Here is an 18,149-nt window from a genome sequence, read left to right on the forward strand (position 1 = left end):
AACTCATATTTTAATTCTACTGGCCATAACTATTTCCATTGGCCTTGCTGCTTTCCTTATAAAAATTGTGTGATTTCTAGCTACTAATTATCAGTATTTCCCTTCTTCCTCCCCTTGTATGGCCTAGAAGTATTTCACCTCTATCTTTTCTATCTTTTTTTTTAATCACAGAGTTAACAAATCAGTGAAAAGGAAAAAACAAAAAAAAACAAAAAAAAAAAAAAAAAAAAGGAAAGAAAAGGGGCCGGGGAGGAAAGAAGTATAGAAAAAAAGGAAAGGGAAACAAAAAAAAAAAAAAAAAAAAAAGAAGACAGCTGCTGTCTTCTATCTTCTATCTCCACTGAAGGAGACTGGGTGATAAAAGAATGGTGAGTAAAATACTTAGCATTTAGATAAATTAAATGTTTTGTTCAAATAATAATCTTACTGCAGTTGTAAAAAAAAAGCTAATAATTAAAAATCCTGACACTTGGTCTTGCTTCTCTTGAATATTCTGTATGTGAATGTTTGTGCATATATCCTGAAAAGGTGTTTGGATATGTGCGAGACTTAAATTATACCACTGACAATCATTGTGCAGACTTTCTCATATCTCACAACCCATCTGCTAGTGGCCACAAATCACAAATAGAGCAATGCTGTACAAAAGGGGCTTTGATGGCCTACTGTGAAGGACAGCTAGTACTTCAATCTATATTTCATAGATTAGGATGTCAGTCTATGAACATTCACAATCTTTTTTTGTTGCTATTGTTGGAAATAGATAAAGTTGGTTTTGGCTCTGAAGTGTATATCCTCTGTCCATTTCATTCTCAGTATAGCAACTGAGTTTAGCATTCAGGTAACTTCTTGCCAGCAATACTAGCTAGACTGAATTTAAATTCACAAACAAGCCATTCTAGTTCCTCTTGTTCAGCACTAAGCATCTTAAATGCTCAGAGAAAGAATTTTTTCCCCCCATAAAATTGCATGCTGCCTCAATTCCTTTCATAAAGATATAATTTCTTCACCTCTTTGCACTCTTCTTTTTGTCATTAGGTTAACAGACTGATACAGAAAGCCTACTCCCTAGAAATTTGGCTTCTATCCAAACTATTCACCTCTCTTAACAAAAAGATGGATCAACGTTCCACAAAAACACTTTCGCATCTTCTATTACTTACCTAGCTACCTGTTCATTTCCACTTTCTGTCTTCTAATAAAAAACATCTGAAAAGAAGTCACTGAACAATCTCCAGAGTTTCTGAAATCATTACTGATTAGTAAGATGTTCTCAGAAGAGGTACTGCACAGACTATACACCATAAGCTCTGAATCTTCAGCAATTTTTATCGCAAGCCTACTATTTTAGAGCTATCTTTAGGGTTTGGAGTCTGAAAAGAAATTACACTCTGTCCTGCTAGAGTGTTCTCAACACAGATTGTCCATCATGTATACGAGATCTTTTGGTTAAATACTTGATTATTTTTTAAGCTGAACTGAGCATCCATAAACACATCCCACTGAGCTCTCCAATTCATTTGACAAGCCATGTCCTCTGAGATTTTTCTGCACCATCATCAGGTTCTTAGCTTGATGATGGATACTTCTTGGCAGGTACTCCAGCTCAACAGAGGTCCTCCTTTTTTCTAATGGTTAAGACCTCTCCATTCTTGTCTGTCACCAGCTGCTTAGAATAACTCTTGACCCTTTTCTCTCTGACTAACTGCCAGCTTTTCTCTCTGCTTTCCATTATTCCTAAGTGGCCAGTTTTCTCCTCTCTTGACTTCACCAGTAGCTAACTAGCATTGGCCACAGAGTTGTACTTCAAAAGAAATCTGAAGCTTCCTCTCAGTTCTGCTCTTTGCTACTTCTATTCATTACTTAAATAGTCAGACTTGCTCCTCTGCCCTACCATATTACCAATGAACTACCCACACAAGTGACTTTAGTGACCAGAGCTGATTAGAGAATGGTAGTAGTGATCAGAGCCATGCTGCCTGCATTCTGACTTATCCCATTTGGCTTCACTAGAAAATCAAGTAATTATAGCCAAGTAATCCAACTTCCACAGAAAAAAAGCAAATAGATGGACTACAATTATCTCCTGTCTGGTATTCCAGACACCAGCTTCAAGGATGTATTCTGTGAAAGTCTCTATTGTTTCTTTTTTGTTTCTGAGAGCATTTGGATAGCATCAACGACTTTTAGCATGTAGGTTTTCCAGTTTTATCAGGTTGTTAAATATCTAAAAATACCCATTGGAGACAGTTTCCCATATAGCAAATTTAAACCTACTAAATTTACCATTTTTTTCTTAATTACTTTTCATGATCTGTTTCAGTAGCCATGGGACAGATCAAAATTACTGTTCTACAAGAAAAGTAGAATGTGTAAAATGAGGGAGGGGCAGGTGCCATATGAAACTCCTAGAAGAAGAGGAAATTGAGAACAGTGAATGAGGCAAACAGAAACAGGAGAATGGTGAAATACATGGAACACTTGCCATGGGAAAGTCAAATGAGGAAAGCATACAGTAAAGGTATTTGAATATGGAGGGAGTTATGAAGGTGCAGAAGTGCAAGGAGCACTGGGTAAGAGCAGCGCAAATAGCCTGAAGAAGCTACCAAGAATGCAAACTTCTACAAAGGTATAGATATCACTGCCTTTGCTCTACCACACCTCCTACCCGCCTCCTCATGGCTGGCAAAATAGAACTTTGTGATCCATTTAACTCTCAGCAACTTATATCCATCATCGGTTGTGTAGGAAAAAAAGTACAGCAAAACTGTAGAGAAGAAGGATCACCTCCTTCGACCTACAGGTAATGCTACTTTTAGTGTAACCTAGTATGCCATTGACTGTCTTTGCCACAGGGTTATTGCTAGCTCATATTTATCTTGGCGTCTACCAGGATGTCCAGGTGTCTTTTCACAAAGCTACTCTCTACCTGCTTGGCCCCAAGCCTATACCGGTGCATGGGGTTATTCCCTGCCTTGTGCAGACTTTGCATTTCATCTTGTATTATACTCTTCTGAAACGAATAAATCAGTCTAACTAAAATGCTTAACCTGTATATTCAATTTGCTTTAGGTGATTGAAATGTGTATTATTGCATTTTATCTCCTTGGCCCAGTAACAGGTGAGATACCATATCTATAAAAACTATCATTAGAATTTGAATAAAGACAAAATAAATAACATTTATATGATACAAWGACTAGTATTCTCCTTTACGTTGAAGTTGTGGTATGATTTGTGTATTGTTGTATGACAGTGTCCATCACTGTGCATAGAACTAATGCTAAAGGTTCTGCTCTATTTAAATTTCTTTACTAAGAATACAAGAGATACGCTGAAAATTCATGGAGGGGAATTTTACAGTCACATGCCCTTGTTTTATCAAGACAGTGCMTGAGTTGTCTTTACACGCAACTGCTATTTACAAGGAACAGTTCAGGGACAGAATGATTAGTATGACAAAGTGCTAGAAATAAAAAGCTGAGTATAAGTGAGTAAAAGACCTGTTTTGACCTCAAAAAAACTAGTATCTTAAAACAAATGATATTATTATTCATTATAGAAGGTTACTGCACAAATACCCTTCATTCCTAGAAACACATAGCTTTGGAGCAGGAAGCATGCAGAAACAAGTCTACTGAGCATTTCTTAAAAGAGTTTATATATGTATATACATATATATATATATTTACAAGCCTAGCAAATGATATCAAAAGATTGTCCTAGTCTTTTCTTGGTTTAACCTCAAATCATTTACCTTTCATTTTGTTACCTGCTTCAGGCAATATACATAAATGAAAAGGAATGAATCTGAGTTTCAAAATTAATCATAAAATTAAATCCTTAGTATTTTGCTTCTCAGACTGTTGCAGTCTCAAATACATCATCTAGCAGCAAGATTCCAAAATACTAACAAGCTGTTTTGTGTACTCTAGGTAAAGAAATTTGCTACGATAGGCTTGGCTGTTTTTCAGATGACCCACCCTGGGCTGGGATACCAGGGAGACTTCTGACAGGTTTGCCTGACTCTCCAGAACATATGAACATCAGCTTTTCTCTCTTCACAAGAGAAACAGGAAATAACTCACAGGTGATATTTATTGTAATATCAAGAATAGACTAAACCTACTATGTTTGTAAACTTGTTAAAAAGTCTGTGTCGCTCACCACAGGCACACTAGTCAGATTAAGAAGATAGTTTGAAGGTAATGAATGAATTCTGAAGCTATTTGAGGTAAAACATGAAAAAAAAAAATGTGAAGTAACTGCAAGACACAACAGCTCTCCTAGCATTTCCGTATACAAGCATGTGTGTCATGGAGCATTAACTTTCGCATGCATTTAGATCTCTCAGGAAAGTCAAGGGCTTGTTCAAATAAGCAGCCTTCTGGATATTCAGCTAGGGGAGCAAATGTTAATAGTTTACACGAACAGAAATTGAGCCAGAGACATATTGTGACTTTTAAAAAGTAAAAGTAAGTCTGAAGCAGAACAATTTCAGTACAATTTCAAACCCTGCATTCTTTCTTGAAATCTGAGTGATTTTACATTCTTACCTGCCTTTCTCCATTCTGCAAATAAGACAATCACTCAAGCTGCTCACTCAAGTATTACTCCTTGTAATACTGCGCAGAGTAATGCCTCAGAACTTTTAAGACTCTGGGGCTGGGACCACATCAATTTAGCAAATGCAAATGAAGCTGCAAGTTCCCCGACCTTCTGTTATCTGTGCTGTACAGGAACATTTAGGATTTCCCTGGTGGAAACTATGACAACGTCACTGTCGCTCCAGAAAGGCTGAAAGAGTTTCATACTATATGCAATAGTGGTAAACCTGATCTTGGTCCACTCTTCTGGAGTAGCTAGTAACAAAACCACCTGTACAAACATGAATGGTACATGCGAAAGCCATTTGTATGCAGAGCAGTACTTCGAAGCCAAAGATTAGGTCAGTAAAAGGGCAGAAGCAAGGAGGTATGGAGTTGGCGAACTGCTCTCCAGAGAGACTCATCAGCTCAAGCCAGTACATATCACGTGACACTGTGGCTCTTTTAAGCAACTTCATATGCTGCATAAGGGAGTTCTTTCTGTATTAAGAGGAATAGAGAGTGGCAGCAGAAAGCCTTTGACCATTCAAAGGCAGTCTGTAAGTTCTTCAGAGGGGAAAACCTTAATGACGTAGTATTTTGCTACCTTCTTTAAAACAGGGAATAGATAAAAGATTTAACTTTCATTTTTGTTTTCCTCACACAGGTGATCTCAGCAATAAACTCCTCAACCATCCAAAACTCATATTTTTACTCACTTAGGAAAACCTCCTTCATCATTCATGGATTTGGCAGCACTGGAAAAAAAGGCTGGGTGGTAGAAATGTGCTTGGTATGAGAGAGTATCCTCTGATTTTCATCAGCAGCTGTAGCTCCAGGCAGGCATTATCACTTAGACACTAATGTTCACCTTCCATTTTGCAATTCACCAGAAAGTATTGGCAGAAGATACCAACAAAGAAATAAATTTTACCCAGGTCAGAATGCTTCCTTTATGGAAGGTGGTACGTAGTCAAGGTTTTTTGGTCATCTCTTACAATGTGCTTCTCTGGAGAATTTTAATTCCCAATCTATGAATTAGATCAAAGCAACAAAATTAAGACAGACGTCTCCAACCTCCAGGCTGGTGTTAAACTATTGGATTAGACAGGCCAATTACTTGTCTTTCATTTGGAATGACTAAAGCATCCTTCAGACAAATTCCTTCCTGAACTGTAAAGTCCAAGTTTCAATCCATGAATGCTATTAAGTTTCAGCACAATTCAGTTCTCCCCTTAACTGTTTTTTTTAAGCTTTTTGTTTCATTCCAGAGTGCAATGAAATAAAGATTCTAAAGCTGAAATGGTGAGGCTACCACAATATAGAGCTGCTGCACTCTGGACAACGGAGTTTACTATGTTAATGTTAGTCTTGACTCTGAAAGATAAACACAACTTCCTGTAGTTTCTCCTTCTTCCACATTGGCAGGGAAAGGGACAGACTAGAAAAGGATCATCACAGAATATAAAGTCACAGATCAGCAGAACTATTTTTGTTCAAAAATTTATGGTAACTTTTCATCTAATTCTTAAATTTCAAAATTTTCCAGATGAAAAGAAACAGCAATTCTAACTGCCTCTCCACACTACAAACTATTGTTATGGTGTGCAGAAGAGAGAGAGAAGTCAGTCCAAGATTCCATGCATTATCACTTTAAGCTTACTGTTTTTCTTGTCATTTACATTCAGCTGTTTAGCCTGTGTTAATTTTTGTTTCCACTCTTGGTTCTTCCTCAAACCTTAAGTAAGCCTTAGCAACAGAAAGCTACAACAGCAGACCTTAATATATGATTCTTCCGGCAGAAAAATCAGTGATCTCTGTAAGACCGTGACAATACAGAAGTGACCAGTACCTTAGTTTTCTTTGCTAAAAGAAAAACTTTCTACTTTGCTCAGAGCTTTTCCAGTCTAATATGACTTTCTCAGTTTCAAAGACACTTGAAAAATATAGTCTGTTTCCAGTTGTGTTTAGTTAAACTACCGATGACCCTCAAAGAAAGTCACATGTTGCACATAGCAGCTACTGTGAAGTTGTATTTTCTTTCCAATTTATTTCAAATATATATATACAAATGGTTTAAAAACTAAAATAGCTTGATTGTTGTCTTTAGAAACTGAGACTTTTTGGATGAATAACTTGCTATAACAATTCTGTTTTGTGAGGAGATTCTTGTTTCAGTACAGTACAGGCTACAGTGAAGTGTACTGTTTGTAAAGAATGAGAAATTCCATGATGAAATTACAATGCAATTGTTTGTTGTGATTTAAGTTGCATCTCTGTTTGCTATTTTATGTTTCTTTAAATACTTTACTTTATGTATTTCCACATCAGCTGTTACTGGAAGTGGAAAATATGAACTGCATTGCTGTTGATTGGAAAGAGGGTGCAAAAGGCACCTATGCCAGAGCAGTGAATAACATCCGTGTGATTGGGGCTGAGGTTGCTTATTTCATAAAAACTCTACAGGTAAAAGACACAGCTTTACAACCTACAATTCACAAGTGGATATARTCGGGTTATGATACTGCTGCTTTGATTTTTAACATTGTCCAGTATGGTCAGCCAGTGCTTCAGGTAGCATTGTACTATGGATGTAGTTGAGACCAAGCTAATTATAATAATTATTATCTCTATGAGGACTTCACGTAGCCACAAAAGACATAAATTAAGCTAAAGCAGTTGAAAAGAGGTGCCAATTAAAGACCAGTAGGTGATAATATTTCCATATGACGATACAGGCAACAAGGCATTCAACAGAGGTGAGGCATGTCATATGACTTAAGTACTTAGAAAAGTTTTGCTAGGACTACAGACCAGTACTAGAAGTATATTAGCATCTCAGTTTAGCATCAACTAAAATTAACAGGGACTGAAAGCATCACAGAGGTTCACTTGATAATGCCAGCTTTGTTGTCTACAGGCAAAATAAAGTTGCCTTCTATTTGTGAACTTCACATTACTGAAGTTTCACATCTACATACATAACACAAAAGTTATTGTTCCAAAGATCAAGAGCAGCAGCATTTTCTGCTGACTTCAAAAAGACTTGCTAATGCTTAGAACTTCTGAAAATAAGACCCTATACTTTTCTCTGAACTTGATGCCAATCAGCAGGCACTCATCTTTAAAAGTCTTGCAAAAATTTTTCAGTGCCCACAAGGCAAAGTACTAGCCTTGCAAATAGCTGAATATCAGGGAAACATTCCCCCAGAATCTTGTAAGATGTACTGAATACTTGCTATCTACAACCTCTCATATCTGGCCTAATGCATTTTGTGTCTTTCCTGTCTATAAAAAAACTAGCTCTCTTGAAAATGGGCACCTGTCTCTTTTCATTTAATATCTCTGCACTGCACTGTTCACTGCACTGTTTGCAGTCTAGGCCTATCTTTCTTCCATCACAAAAAAATGACATTGCTGTATAAATGATTCTTAGACTTTCTTTTCTTTTCCCCATTTTACAAATTTTTAGAGTACTACAATTCATGTATAACAACTCATACAACTGTTTTCCCCTCTACATCCATCTGGTCCAAAATCTGAGTTTTTATACAAAGTTTGACCTCAGCCAAGTCATATCCTTTGTACCCAAATTAAAAATCCTTAGGCATTTAAAAATCAAGACTGGATCTTCCTCTATCAATTCTTAGTGTAATTTAGACAATAATTAATTCAAGGAATTCACAATGTTGGGTACGCAGGAGGACAAACTAGATGTTCCCAACAACCCTCAATGTAAGACATTATCTTTGCTTGATATTTAAAGAACTGTATTCTTTCTCTCTCCCTTCTCTCCCCCTCCCCCCTGCCCTTAATACTTAGAAAATCTTCAAGTACTCCCCTTCTGAAATCCATTTAATTGGCCACAGTCTTGGTGCACATACTGCCGGAGAAGTGGGAAGAAGAATCCAAGGCATCAGACGAATAACAGGTACACTAACTAGTAAGAGGCATATATAGAATACTACGTTTCTAAAGGAAAGAAAGTTGCAACACTGAATTGGCACAGCCAGACCAATTACAATAACAGCATTTTTATCGTTTCACTAGTAGTATGGCACCTGCACCATGGCTGTGGGCTTACTCTAGTCATTTATTTCATTCCTCCTCTAAATGTCCTGGTGCCTTCCTCCTGGCTTTTATAATGAGTAAGCAAAATCTCTACTTAAAAAGCCAGTGCAGCTATTCAGCATGCATCTTTTCAACTGCTAGCTGAAAATACAATGATGTAATACTATTATCAGTATTGCTTTAGTAATAGTATTATCAAAAGAACAACAGTGAGAACTAGAAAAATTGCAAGGAATCTGCATGCTTCAAGCAATGGATAATTTGAGCTCCATTAATTAATGTCATTGTTTTTCTCTTCAATGTTCCTCATTAATACAGTCCAGTTGAAAAGCAGTAAATAAAGTTGCTCCTATAGTATGTATTTTTAAATAGCATCAGTTATGGCTTGTAGGCGCACGCAGGCAAAAAGATGAGGCAACAATGTATATATCCACTTCTGTTATTTTTTTCATGTTTCTTCTCCAGATGCATTACTATTAATTACTTTAGTGTACAATATGATTCATTATTGGTATTAATGACAGTCACGCGGTTGTAGACCATGAGGCTAAGAGGCTAGAATTATAGGCTCTCCTGTAGACACCTTGCATGAGAACAGGCAAAATCTATGCTTCTCAAAAACAGGGGTAACTACTATATCTTCCATGTCTCATTAGTTTTAAACTATTTAAAGTCCTTTAAAGACTAAAAGACTTAAGAGTCCTTTAAAGGACTCTGTTAATATATTTGTAACATTATTATCATTCAATGGTTGCATTAGACATTACACTAAGGCAAAGCAACATATCAAGAATCCATAGTTTTCCTATTCATTCACTTGTCAGGCCAATAATGAGATCACTGGTAACAAAATCCATCCTTTGTAGTAATACGAAGCMATTTTATATGCCACTGGAAAATATTTTGCTTCTGTTGGAATGAGCTTGCAGAAAGGTCTCAAAACCATATTATAGCACATTTGGTTCAGCCCAGCTCAGAATTCACATTATTATTCAACATGTCTAGTGCATTATTTATGCCTGACATTGTAAGTTGGAAAAGTACATATATTTATATGTTTAATTTTTCCATCCCTCCCCCAATCAATAAATGTTTTTGTTTAGGTTTGGACCCTGCTGGGCCTTTTTTTGAAGCTACTCCTCCTGAGGTGAGACTGGATCCTTCAGATGCAAGATTTGTTGATGTTATTCACAGTAATGCTGCCCACTTTCCTGATGCAGGTAAGTGTTCATGTGTAAGCAAATACCTGCAGAGATGGGCCTGTCATAGGGGTATCTTAAAGCACTGACATCACCACATATATATCTCAGGACTTGGAATGTATAACACCACTGGTCACCTTGACTTTTACCCAAACGGAGGAACTGTAATGCCTGGATGCAATGATTTAACTCTACAGATGAAACAAAGCAATTTTGAGGCTCTCATTGCAGGTAAATACACATTTCCAACTTTCAAAATATTTTCTTTCCTCACAGTTCTGAAACAGGAACTGTGAAAGTGACTATCAGTTTGGGAGATAAAAATAACAAAGCAAAATTGATTTTTTCCTATTTAGTCATAAGTTAAAAAAGGAAATAGGAAACAGTAAAGGCTAGCTTGGACAAGTGCTACCCAGGGAACACTGCAGATAAAGAAATGATCTGCTGATACAATACAGGCCTAGGTCTTGCTTCTGGAATTTGAAAGTCAAAGTGTAGAATATAAAAAGGCAGGAAACAGGGTGTGCACAAGTCCACCACCCCAATAACCTGCAAGGAAGTTTTCTAGGCAAAGACAGACCATCATTATGGCTAGATCTGAAGCATGACATGACTGTCTTTGGTTTCTTGCAGAGACTTCAAGAGTCCAACATCCACAAGGCATGAATTAGGCAAAAGGACATAGTGTCTTCAGGGAAGTTTCCACTAGGCACTTCTCTGTCTTTGCAGGGTTTGGAATTGTCAGTAGAAGGTTTGTGGATGCCTTGGTTAGGTTTAGCTCAGTTGGTTAGAGCATGGTGCTGCTAATGTCAAGGTCGTGGGTTCAATCCCCATACAAGCTACGTGGAGGGTTGGACTAGATGATCTCCAGAGGTCCCTTCCAACTTTTCTATTCTGAGTCTAAGATTCTCCTAGTTCTAAGCCTTTTTAAACCGCACTAGGCAGCCTCCTGTAACATTATGTAGGTATGGCTGTCTTCTTAGAAAGGACTAAAAGCAATAACAGACCAATACATCTCCCTTGAAATTTTCAGCAAACTGGCACACCTTCAGATACATCAAAATATTGGCTTCTACTGCAATTAGAAACGTGTATTCACACAAAAATGTATTACAAGACCCTGCCACTCTGTGGCTTAGCTATTTTCATAGAGGGGCAAGTACAACTCTTGCACAAGATAACAGGAGGTTATTTCATACACGCTTGTAAAATTTGTTCCAACAGATGCTACAGTCATCGGAAGCTGCCATCATTCACGCAGCCATGAGTTTTATTTTGAAAGTATCCTCTATCCCACTGGATTCATTGGATATCCCTGTGAAACATACAAGTCCTTTGAGTCAGTAAGTATATCAGCTCAGGAAAGGACAAACTGTAAAGAAGATAACCAAGGTCTCTGCATTCATGATAGATGATGCTATATACATAGAGCACTTGCATGCTATGGTAGTTCTGTTCTCACATTATCCAGCTAGCAGCAGAACTGAGATGAGAAATCAACTCAGTCATCATGGAACCTGTGCTGGCTGGTAGGAAGTGTATGCAGTGAGGCATAGGACAGAGTGGCTCCATCAGCTATTCCCCTGTGCAAGAATCTTGAAGCATAGATGCTACAACCAGAACAGAAAAATAAACCCCACGCAATCCTCACCCTAAACCTTTACACAAAAACCATGTAAGTTAGCTACATCTACTCTRCTAACCACTGGCTGTAAGAAGAGAGATCTGAAGCTTCCAAAAGCCCTAAACATTCTCTAATTTACAGTGGGCATTGATTAGACCACTGATGAAATGCTCTAATTTGCCTATAAGTAAATGCATCTATAAATGATGCTCAAAATTCACGTTACTTTTTTCTCCCTATATTGTGTGTAACATGGATACAGACAGGTTCTTTTCCAATGAAAGGGTATATTTGGCTTATATTTTTTCCCAGACTCCAGCTGAAAATTATTTGAAACAGAGAGTTTCAAATCATCATCTATACAGGTATCAAATCTGCTCATTCCACACTTACTTGGGTAAAATGTAACAATACAAAGCACTGCTACAGCTTTGCAATATTGGAACCCTGACTTGATATGTAATTTTGGCAGAGTCAGGATGAAAAAAATACTCATCACTACTGGATGCTCTTATTTTTCCTAGGGGGAGTGCTTCCCATGTCCCCAGCAAGGATGCCCCATGATGGGACACTATGCTGACAGATTTCCAGCTAAACTGAAGAGAATAAACCAAAAGTATTTTTTAAATACAGCAGCAGACCCACCTTTTACTAGTAAGTGGAGAAAGTCTGTAACAACTGGGCACATGTTTGAAAAGTGATTGCTTTGACATGATTTATAGCCACACACTTTTGTTGCTACCATAAATATCTGCTAAGATCTCTGAGAAAAAGTGCTGAATTAATCATCGGAATTCAAGCTCCCTGAGTACTTCATTTGCTAATATGAACAAATCCCATTTAGGAAAAAAAAAATCCTATTTACTGGCATTTTTAGATCTCATGTATCAATGACAATCTAGTTTTACTTTTTTTTCTTACGTAGGCTGGAGACAAAGAGTATTTATCAAACTGTCTGATATAAAGAGAACAAGGGGGAACATAAACCTAGTTTTCCATGACACAGAGGGAAACACAAAAGAATATCAAATTACTAGGTAAGTTAAATTAAATTAATATTTCACTATAGCATTTAATGTTGCTGTCCTTAATCTACACATCTTTCACGTATTTAAGCAATGCAAACATACATTCTTTGTTGCAGTCATKCTAGTTAACATCAGATATGGATAAAAGTTGTCACATAGATAAGGCCTATGACAGTTCATGGATGCTTACAGCATGGGAATGGAAGTCACTTCCTTTTCATGTGTTCTGGGACTTCAACAATAAATTAGGAGTCCAGTTTGACAGAATAGACACTGGTTCTTGGAGCTGCTCTTAAAAAAAAAAAAAAAAAAAAAAAAAAAAAAAAAAAAGATTTACACTTCTAGAACGTGCATGCTTTTTACAGTGCATACCAATTTCATACACGCATTAGCACAACTGCTCCCACACTAGCATAACATCAAACTTGTTCGTGCATTCACTCCACACACTGACAAGACTCAGTGCTCTGCTGATGGCTTGCTGTATGATCTCATGCAAGGCAATCTTGTGCCTGAATTTATCAAATTTGCAAAGCAGGTATGTCCTTCTTCCCTATGCTACACTAAATCACTCTGACATAAATGGCACACAGGTCTGGCCAATGAATGTCATTCACAGTCTATCGTTATCATCTCTTGTTTCCTATGAAAATAACAACTCCTACTGTCTTTTTTACCTGTTCTAAAATAAGCATTTGATGTATCTCCCATGATCCTCTTCATGTGCGGGCAGACCAAAACCTCACAGAAGTTCATAAATCTTCTCTAAAGTCTTCTCTGAAAAACATACCTGAAGCTCTCATGTCTTGATAAAAACTCAACACTCTCAGGCTGCTGAGGAGGTAGAACCCCAATGACAGATCTGTTAACCTTACAGTTTCCTAATGTTTTCCTACCACACATAAATGTGAAGTTTTCTGTGTTTCTTTTCATCCTTCTTTTCAGAGCATAACAGAACAGAGTCCTGGTTCAGTGTCCTGTGCTGCTGCAAATAATAATAAAAGTACAAAACTCTGCCATAACAAAGTGAACAATCTGAGTGTTCTGCAGAACATGACTTAGTTTAGTAACCTCTAAGTTATTTCAGTTAGCATTACTATCTTCATTCCATTTGCAGTGGAGTCCTCTCTCAAGACCAAATTTATACAAAATACCTTGATGTTGAAATTAACCCTAAACTTATTAAAAAAGTTGAATTTCTCTGGATTAAAACTCCATTCACCCTGCTGTGGGCAAGACTAGGAGCAGATACAGTCAACATAATTCATGGAGAAGATGGACATAGGTAAGTATACAACTTTTACAGACAACATCAATATCCGAAGGAATGGGAAAGGAGTGCAGCAACTCTGGAAGACATGACTGAAAAACAGTCTTGATAAATTGGACACATGGTTTAGAATCAACACTGAATGAAATGTAATTCAGTAATGACAAAGTATTATACTTTGCATAGAAAATCAAATGTTCAAATACAAAACAAGGAATAACTGTCTGGAAAGGATCACAGTAGAAGATGATTTAGATACTATACGGTGCCATAACAAAATGAATACAAACAAACATTATAGAGCTGTTCAAGATAAAGCATATCTCATTCTCAGGTGTACTACCAGAAGTGTTGTACAGAAGATCCGGGAGTAATTATTCTAAATAATTAACTGTGGTGAGACTGTAACCAGGAGGAGAGGCATTTTCATATTTGTACAATATTCTTCAGAAGATGTAGACAGATTGAAATCCAGAAAACTAACAAGAGTGAAAGATTTAGAAAACATGATGTATATGGAGCAGCTGAAGGAAATGTTTTTTAGTCAAATAAAGAGAAGTTTTAAGACAGGCATAAAAATGGTCTTCACCAATGTAAAAGCTAGCTGTGGAGGGCCACAGACAACTGTTCCACATATCCACTGAGTTTAGGTCAAGAATCAATTGATGTATTTTACAACAGACGAGATACAGGTTACATATTAGGAAAAACTTACCTATAATTAGATATTTGCATGGGTTATTTAGAAAAGTTGATGGAATCCACTTCACTGAATTTCTTAAGAAAGCTGCAAAGCTTTGGTAGGGACAATCTAGTTAAGCAGTCTGGTCTCAATAAAGGGAGCTTAATAAGATGATCTCCTGATGGGTTATCTAGAATTCTATTTCTGTGAATCTACAGAAGAATTTTATTCATGTATGAAGAACCAAAATTTACAGCTTGTTCCCAAAAGAAGGAAATGCACATTGTTACTGCTACTATGTAAACTGTAATACGTACTTCACTAGACCTTTGGGAAGGCTTAAACAGGTTTAGAGATCAAACTGACCACCTTCATGGTAACAGCTGACACTTTCCTTTGGTTTTGTTTTGGAAAAAAAAAAGAAAAGAAAGAACAATATTGATTCAGCTTGTTTTGCTTCCCAGATCAACTCTTTGTGGCCATGGAACTGTGACATATGGAGTTCCCCAGTTACTTAAACCTTGCTAGAGGTCATTAGTACAACTGTTCTCTATACTGCAGCTGGGCAAACAATCAGTCCTCTGTATGGGAATGTTTGTACATGTAGCTATTAAAGGAAAACTCATTCTTAAACTGGCTGTAGCTTCCTTTGTTTTTTCAGTTTTGTGTAAACACATTTGGCTATGTTTTTTACATGTTAAGTAACTGTTTCAAGTTTATCACGCTCATAATGACAGGAGCAACTCTATTCCCTTCTGTAAAACAGGCTTTCTGATTATTTTACTAGCCTTTTTCTATACCTTCTACCAGTTCTAATTCATGCTTTTTGCCATGGCTAACAAGAATGGTACACAAAAAGACAGAATTTTCTAGTTCCTTTTTTTCCCCCTCCAAAAAATGTGAACCCTAAGGATGGTAACAGCACAAACTACTTGGCTATTTTAAGAATCTCACAACATCCTCATAGGCAAGCTGATGAAGTACAGGTTAGATGAGCAGACAGCAAGGAGGACTGAAAACTGGCTGAACGGCTGAGCTCAGAAGATTGTGACCGGTGGTACAAAGCCTAGCTAGAAGCCAATAAGTAACAGTGCACCCCTGGGTCCAGCACTGTTCAATTTATTCATTAACAACCTGGATGATGGGGCAGAGCATATCCTCAGCAAGTTTGCTGAAGATATAAAACTGGGAGGATGGCTGATACACCAGATTGTTGTGCTGCCATTCAGAGGGACCTTGATAGGCTGGAGAGATGGGTAGAAAGGAATCTCATGAAGTTCAATAAGGGCAAGTGCAGGGTCCTGCACCTAGGGAGGAATAACCCCAAGCACCAGTACATTCAAGGAACCAATCTGCTGGAGAATAGCTTTGCAGAGAAGGACCTGGGGGTTCTGGACACTAACTTGATCATGAGCCAGCAAATGTGCCCATGTGAAAAACAAGGTAAATGGTACCCTGGGCAGCATTAGAAACAGCAGTCAGCAGGTTGAGGGAGGTGATCCTTCCCCTCTACTCAGCACTGGTGAGGCCACATCTGCACTAGTGTGTCCAGTGCTAGACTTCCCAATAAAAAAAGAGACATGGACCTACTGGAGCGAGTCCAACTAACAGCTACAAAATAATTAAGGGACTGGAACATCTCTCATATCAGGAAAGGCTGAGAGAGCTGGGACTGTTCAGTCTGGAGAAGACTGAGGGGGGATCTTATGAATGTGTATAAATATCTGAAGTGAGGGTATAAAGAAGGCAGAATCAAACTGTTTTCAGTGGTATCCAGTGACAGGGTGAGAGGTAATGGGCACAAATTGAAACACAGGAAGTTCCATCTGAATATGAGAAAAAACCTTTACTATGAGGGTGAGTGACCAGTGGAACAGGTTGCCCAGAAAGGTCTCAGAGCCTCCATCCTTGGAGATATTCAAAAATTGTCAGGACACAGTCCTGGGCAACCTGGTCTAGACGACCCTGAATGAGCAAAGAGATCAGTCTAGATGATCTCCATAGGTCCCTTTCAACCTCAAGCATTCTGTAATTCTATGAAGTGTAGTATCCATCCTTTACATTTCTCTGTTCCATGGATAAATGTATGAAAATCATAGATTACGTAGTTCAACCTCCTGAATGCATGCATATATATATACACAGGTACACACACATACACATTTTATACATACTTATGTATTTGGAGAGAGAGAACCTAGAGTAATTTCATCCAGATATTTCCAGGACAGTAACTAACGGTTTGACTAAACTATTTACTCCAGAAAATTATTCAGTCCTAAGAAGTGTGTTCAAAATGGTTTTCTAAAAAGACTTCTAATAACTCCAGGCCTCACAAATACTGGGATTGACTATTTTACATTAAAATGTTACTGCTCTGCAAATCATGACATGAGTCACCTGAAACTCTGAGAGACTGAGGCATTGGATATTCTTTCAAGTATAAATAACAAACTCTAAGTTAATGAGCAGGAATAAAACAGAAAATGAGTTAATCTTTTACTTTTTCCCACTTCCCTATGTCTGAGAAATAATAAACATGCATTTGGGTATATAAATTAACTTCTAATAGATATAAATAGAAATATAATATTAAAAATATATTTATAGTGAGTATAAATATTTGAATAAAATGATTAACAAAAAGAAAAACAGCTGTTTAAGTATTCTTATATACTCTATAATAAACCGTACCAAATTTACTATACATCAAGGCTATAAAAAATTTGAAATTCAATTAAACACCAGCTTGAGGTTCAGGCAAGAAAGATCTGTAATCATGAGTACTGCAAGTCTCTTTGAGATTTTACAGGTGGTAAAGGAAGTGCTAACAATTCCAGGAAGCAGTACACCATGTTCCAGAAGAGAGTTATGGCCTTCCTGTAGTACGTAAAATCCATTGCTCTCATGTGTCTATTTCAGACCTTTTTCTACAGCTCCTTTAAGGCTAATTATGAAAAAATCTAACTCAGATCTTTTTCATCAGCCTCTTCCATCCTCAGTTTGAACAAGTATTTCATAAAAYTCATCATTGTGCTAGGACATCTGCAGATTCTCCTGTACCATTGATATGAGCTTACTTTCAAACTATAACACTACCTCAATTGTGGACTGGACAACTCAGCTGAAAAGCGATGTTTCTGAAAAATTAAAGATCTTTACTACCATTTAAATAGTACTATGCATGATAGCAGTGAGATTCACATGTACACAGCTGATATCCATTTGGCCTTTCACACAGGTGGAGATTAGGAAACACTAGCTCTGTAAAGGTATGTGGCCATAGACAGAAAGCATAGCTAGGTTGACAAAGCTTTTCAAATGCAGAGTTAACTGAGGTTACTTTTCTTCTTGAATCCACCTATGCTCTTCTCCTAGGAATGAATAAGACCCAGGGGTTCCAAGGCCTCGTCCATTTGCACAGAACTGTGTTTCATTTTTAGCTGATGTCTTTCATAGAACGGTCTACTGAGTTCTGCAATTCTGTTACAAAACTTCACAGTGCAAAACAGCCATTTTGCTAGGCCTGCGGAAATGTATTTTCTTGCTGTGTTTCCAGCATGTTTGCTCTCAGTTAACCACTCTGGACTTTCTCAGGACAAGGATCTTCTCACAACTTGGATTACAATGGAAGGATAGAAAGAGTTCAACGGGACAGTCTTCCCATATCCCAGTATTTCAATGAG

At 37.4% G+C, this 18,149-nt stretch overlaps 1 protein-coding gene across 1 annotated transcript; it reads left to right on the top strand.

The window, feature by feature from the left end:
- The first annotated feature begins 3,078 nt into the window (after nt 1-3,078).
- LOC146587737 (pancreatic lipase-related protein 2-like) lies at nt 3,079-14,991 on the top strand. The gene is made up of 12 exons (XM_085319031.1): nt 3,079-3,121; nt 3,936-4,090; nt 5,254-5,379; nt 6,918-7,052; nt 8,409-8,517; nt 9,761-9,877; nt 9,968-10,090; nt 11,084-11,202; nt 12,008-12,137; nt 12,409-12,520; nt 13,629-13,796; nt 14,928-14,991. Exons 1-12 carry the CDS (start codon nt 3,082-3,084, stop codon nt 14,989-14,991), a joined length of 1,398 nt encoding a protein of 465 aa, XP_085175157.1. The 5' UTR covers nt 3,079-3,081.
- Nucleotides 14,992-18,149: the final 3,158 nt, after the last annotated feature.

The sequence above is a fragment of the Rhea americana genome, unplaced genomic scaffold (assembly GCF_003343005.1).
Source record: "Rhea americana isolate MKP2758 unplaced genomic scaffold, rheAme1 scaffold_57, whole genome shotgun sequence".
In the NCBI taxonomy this organism is placed as follows: domain Eukaryota; kingdom Metazoa; phylum Chordata; class Aves; order Rheiformes; family Rheidae; genus Rhea; species Rhea americana.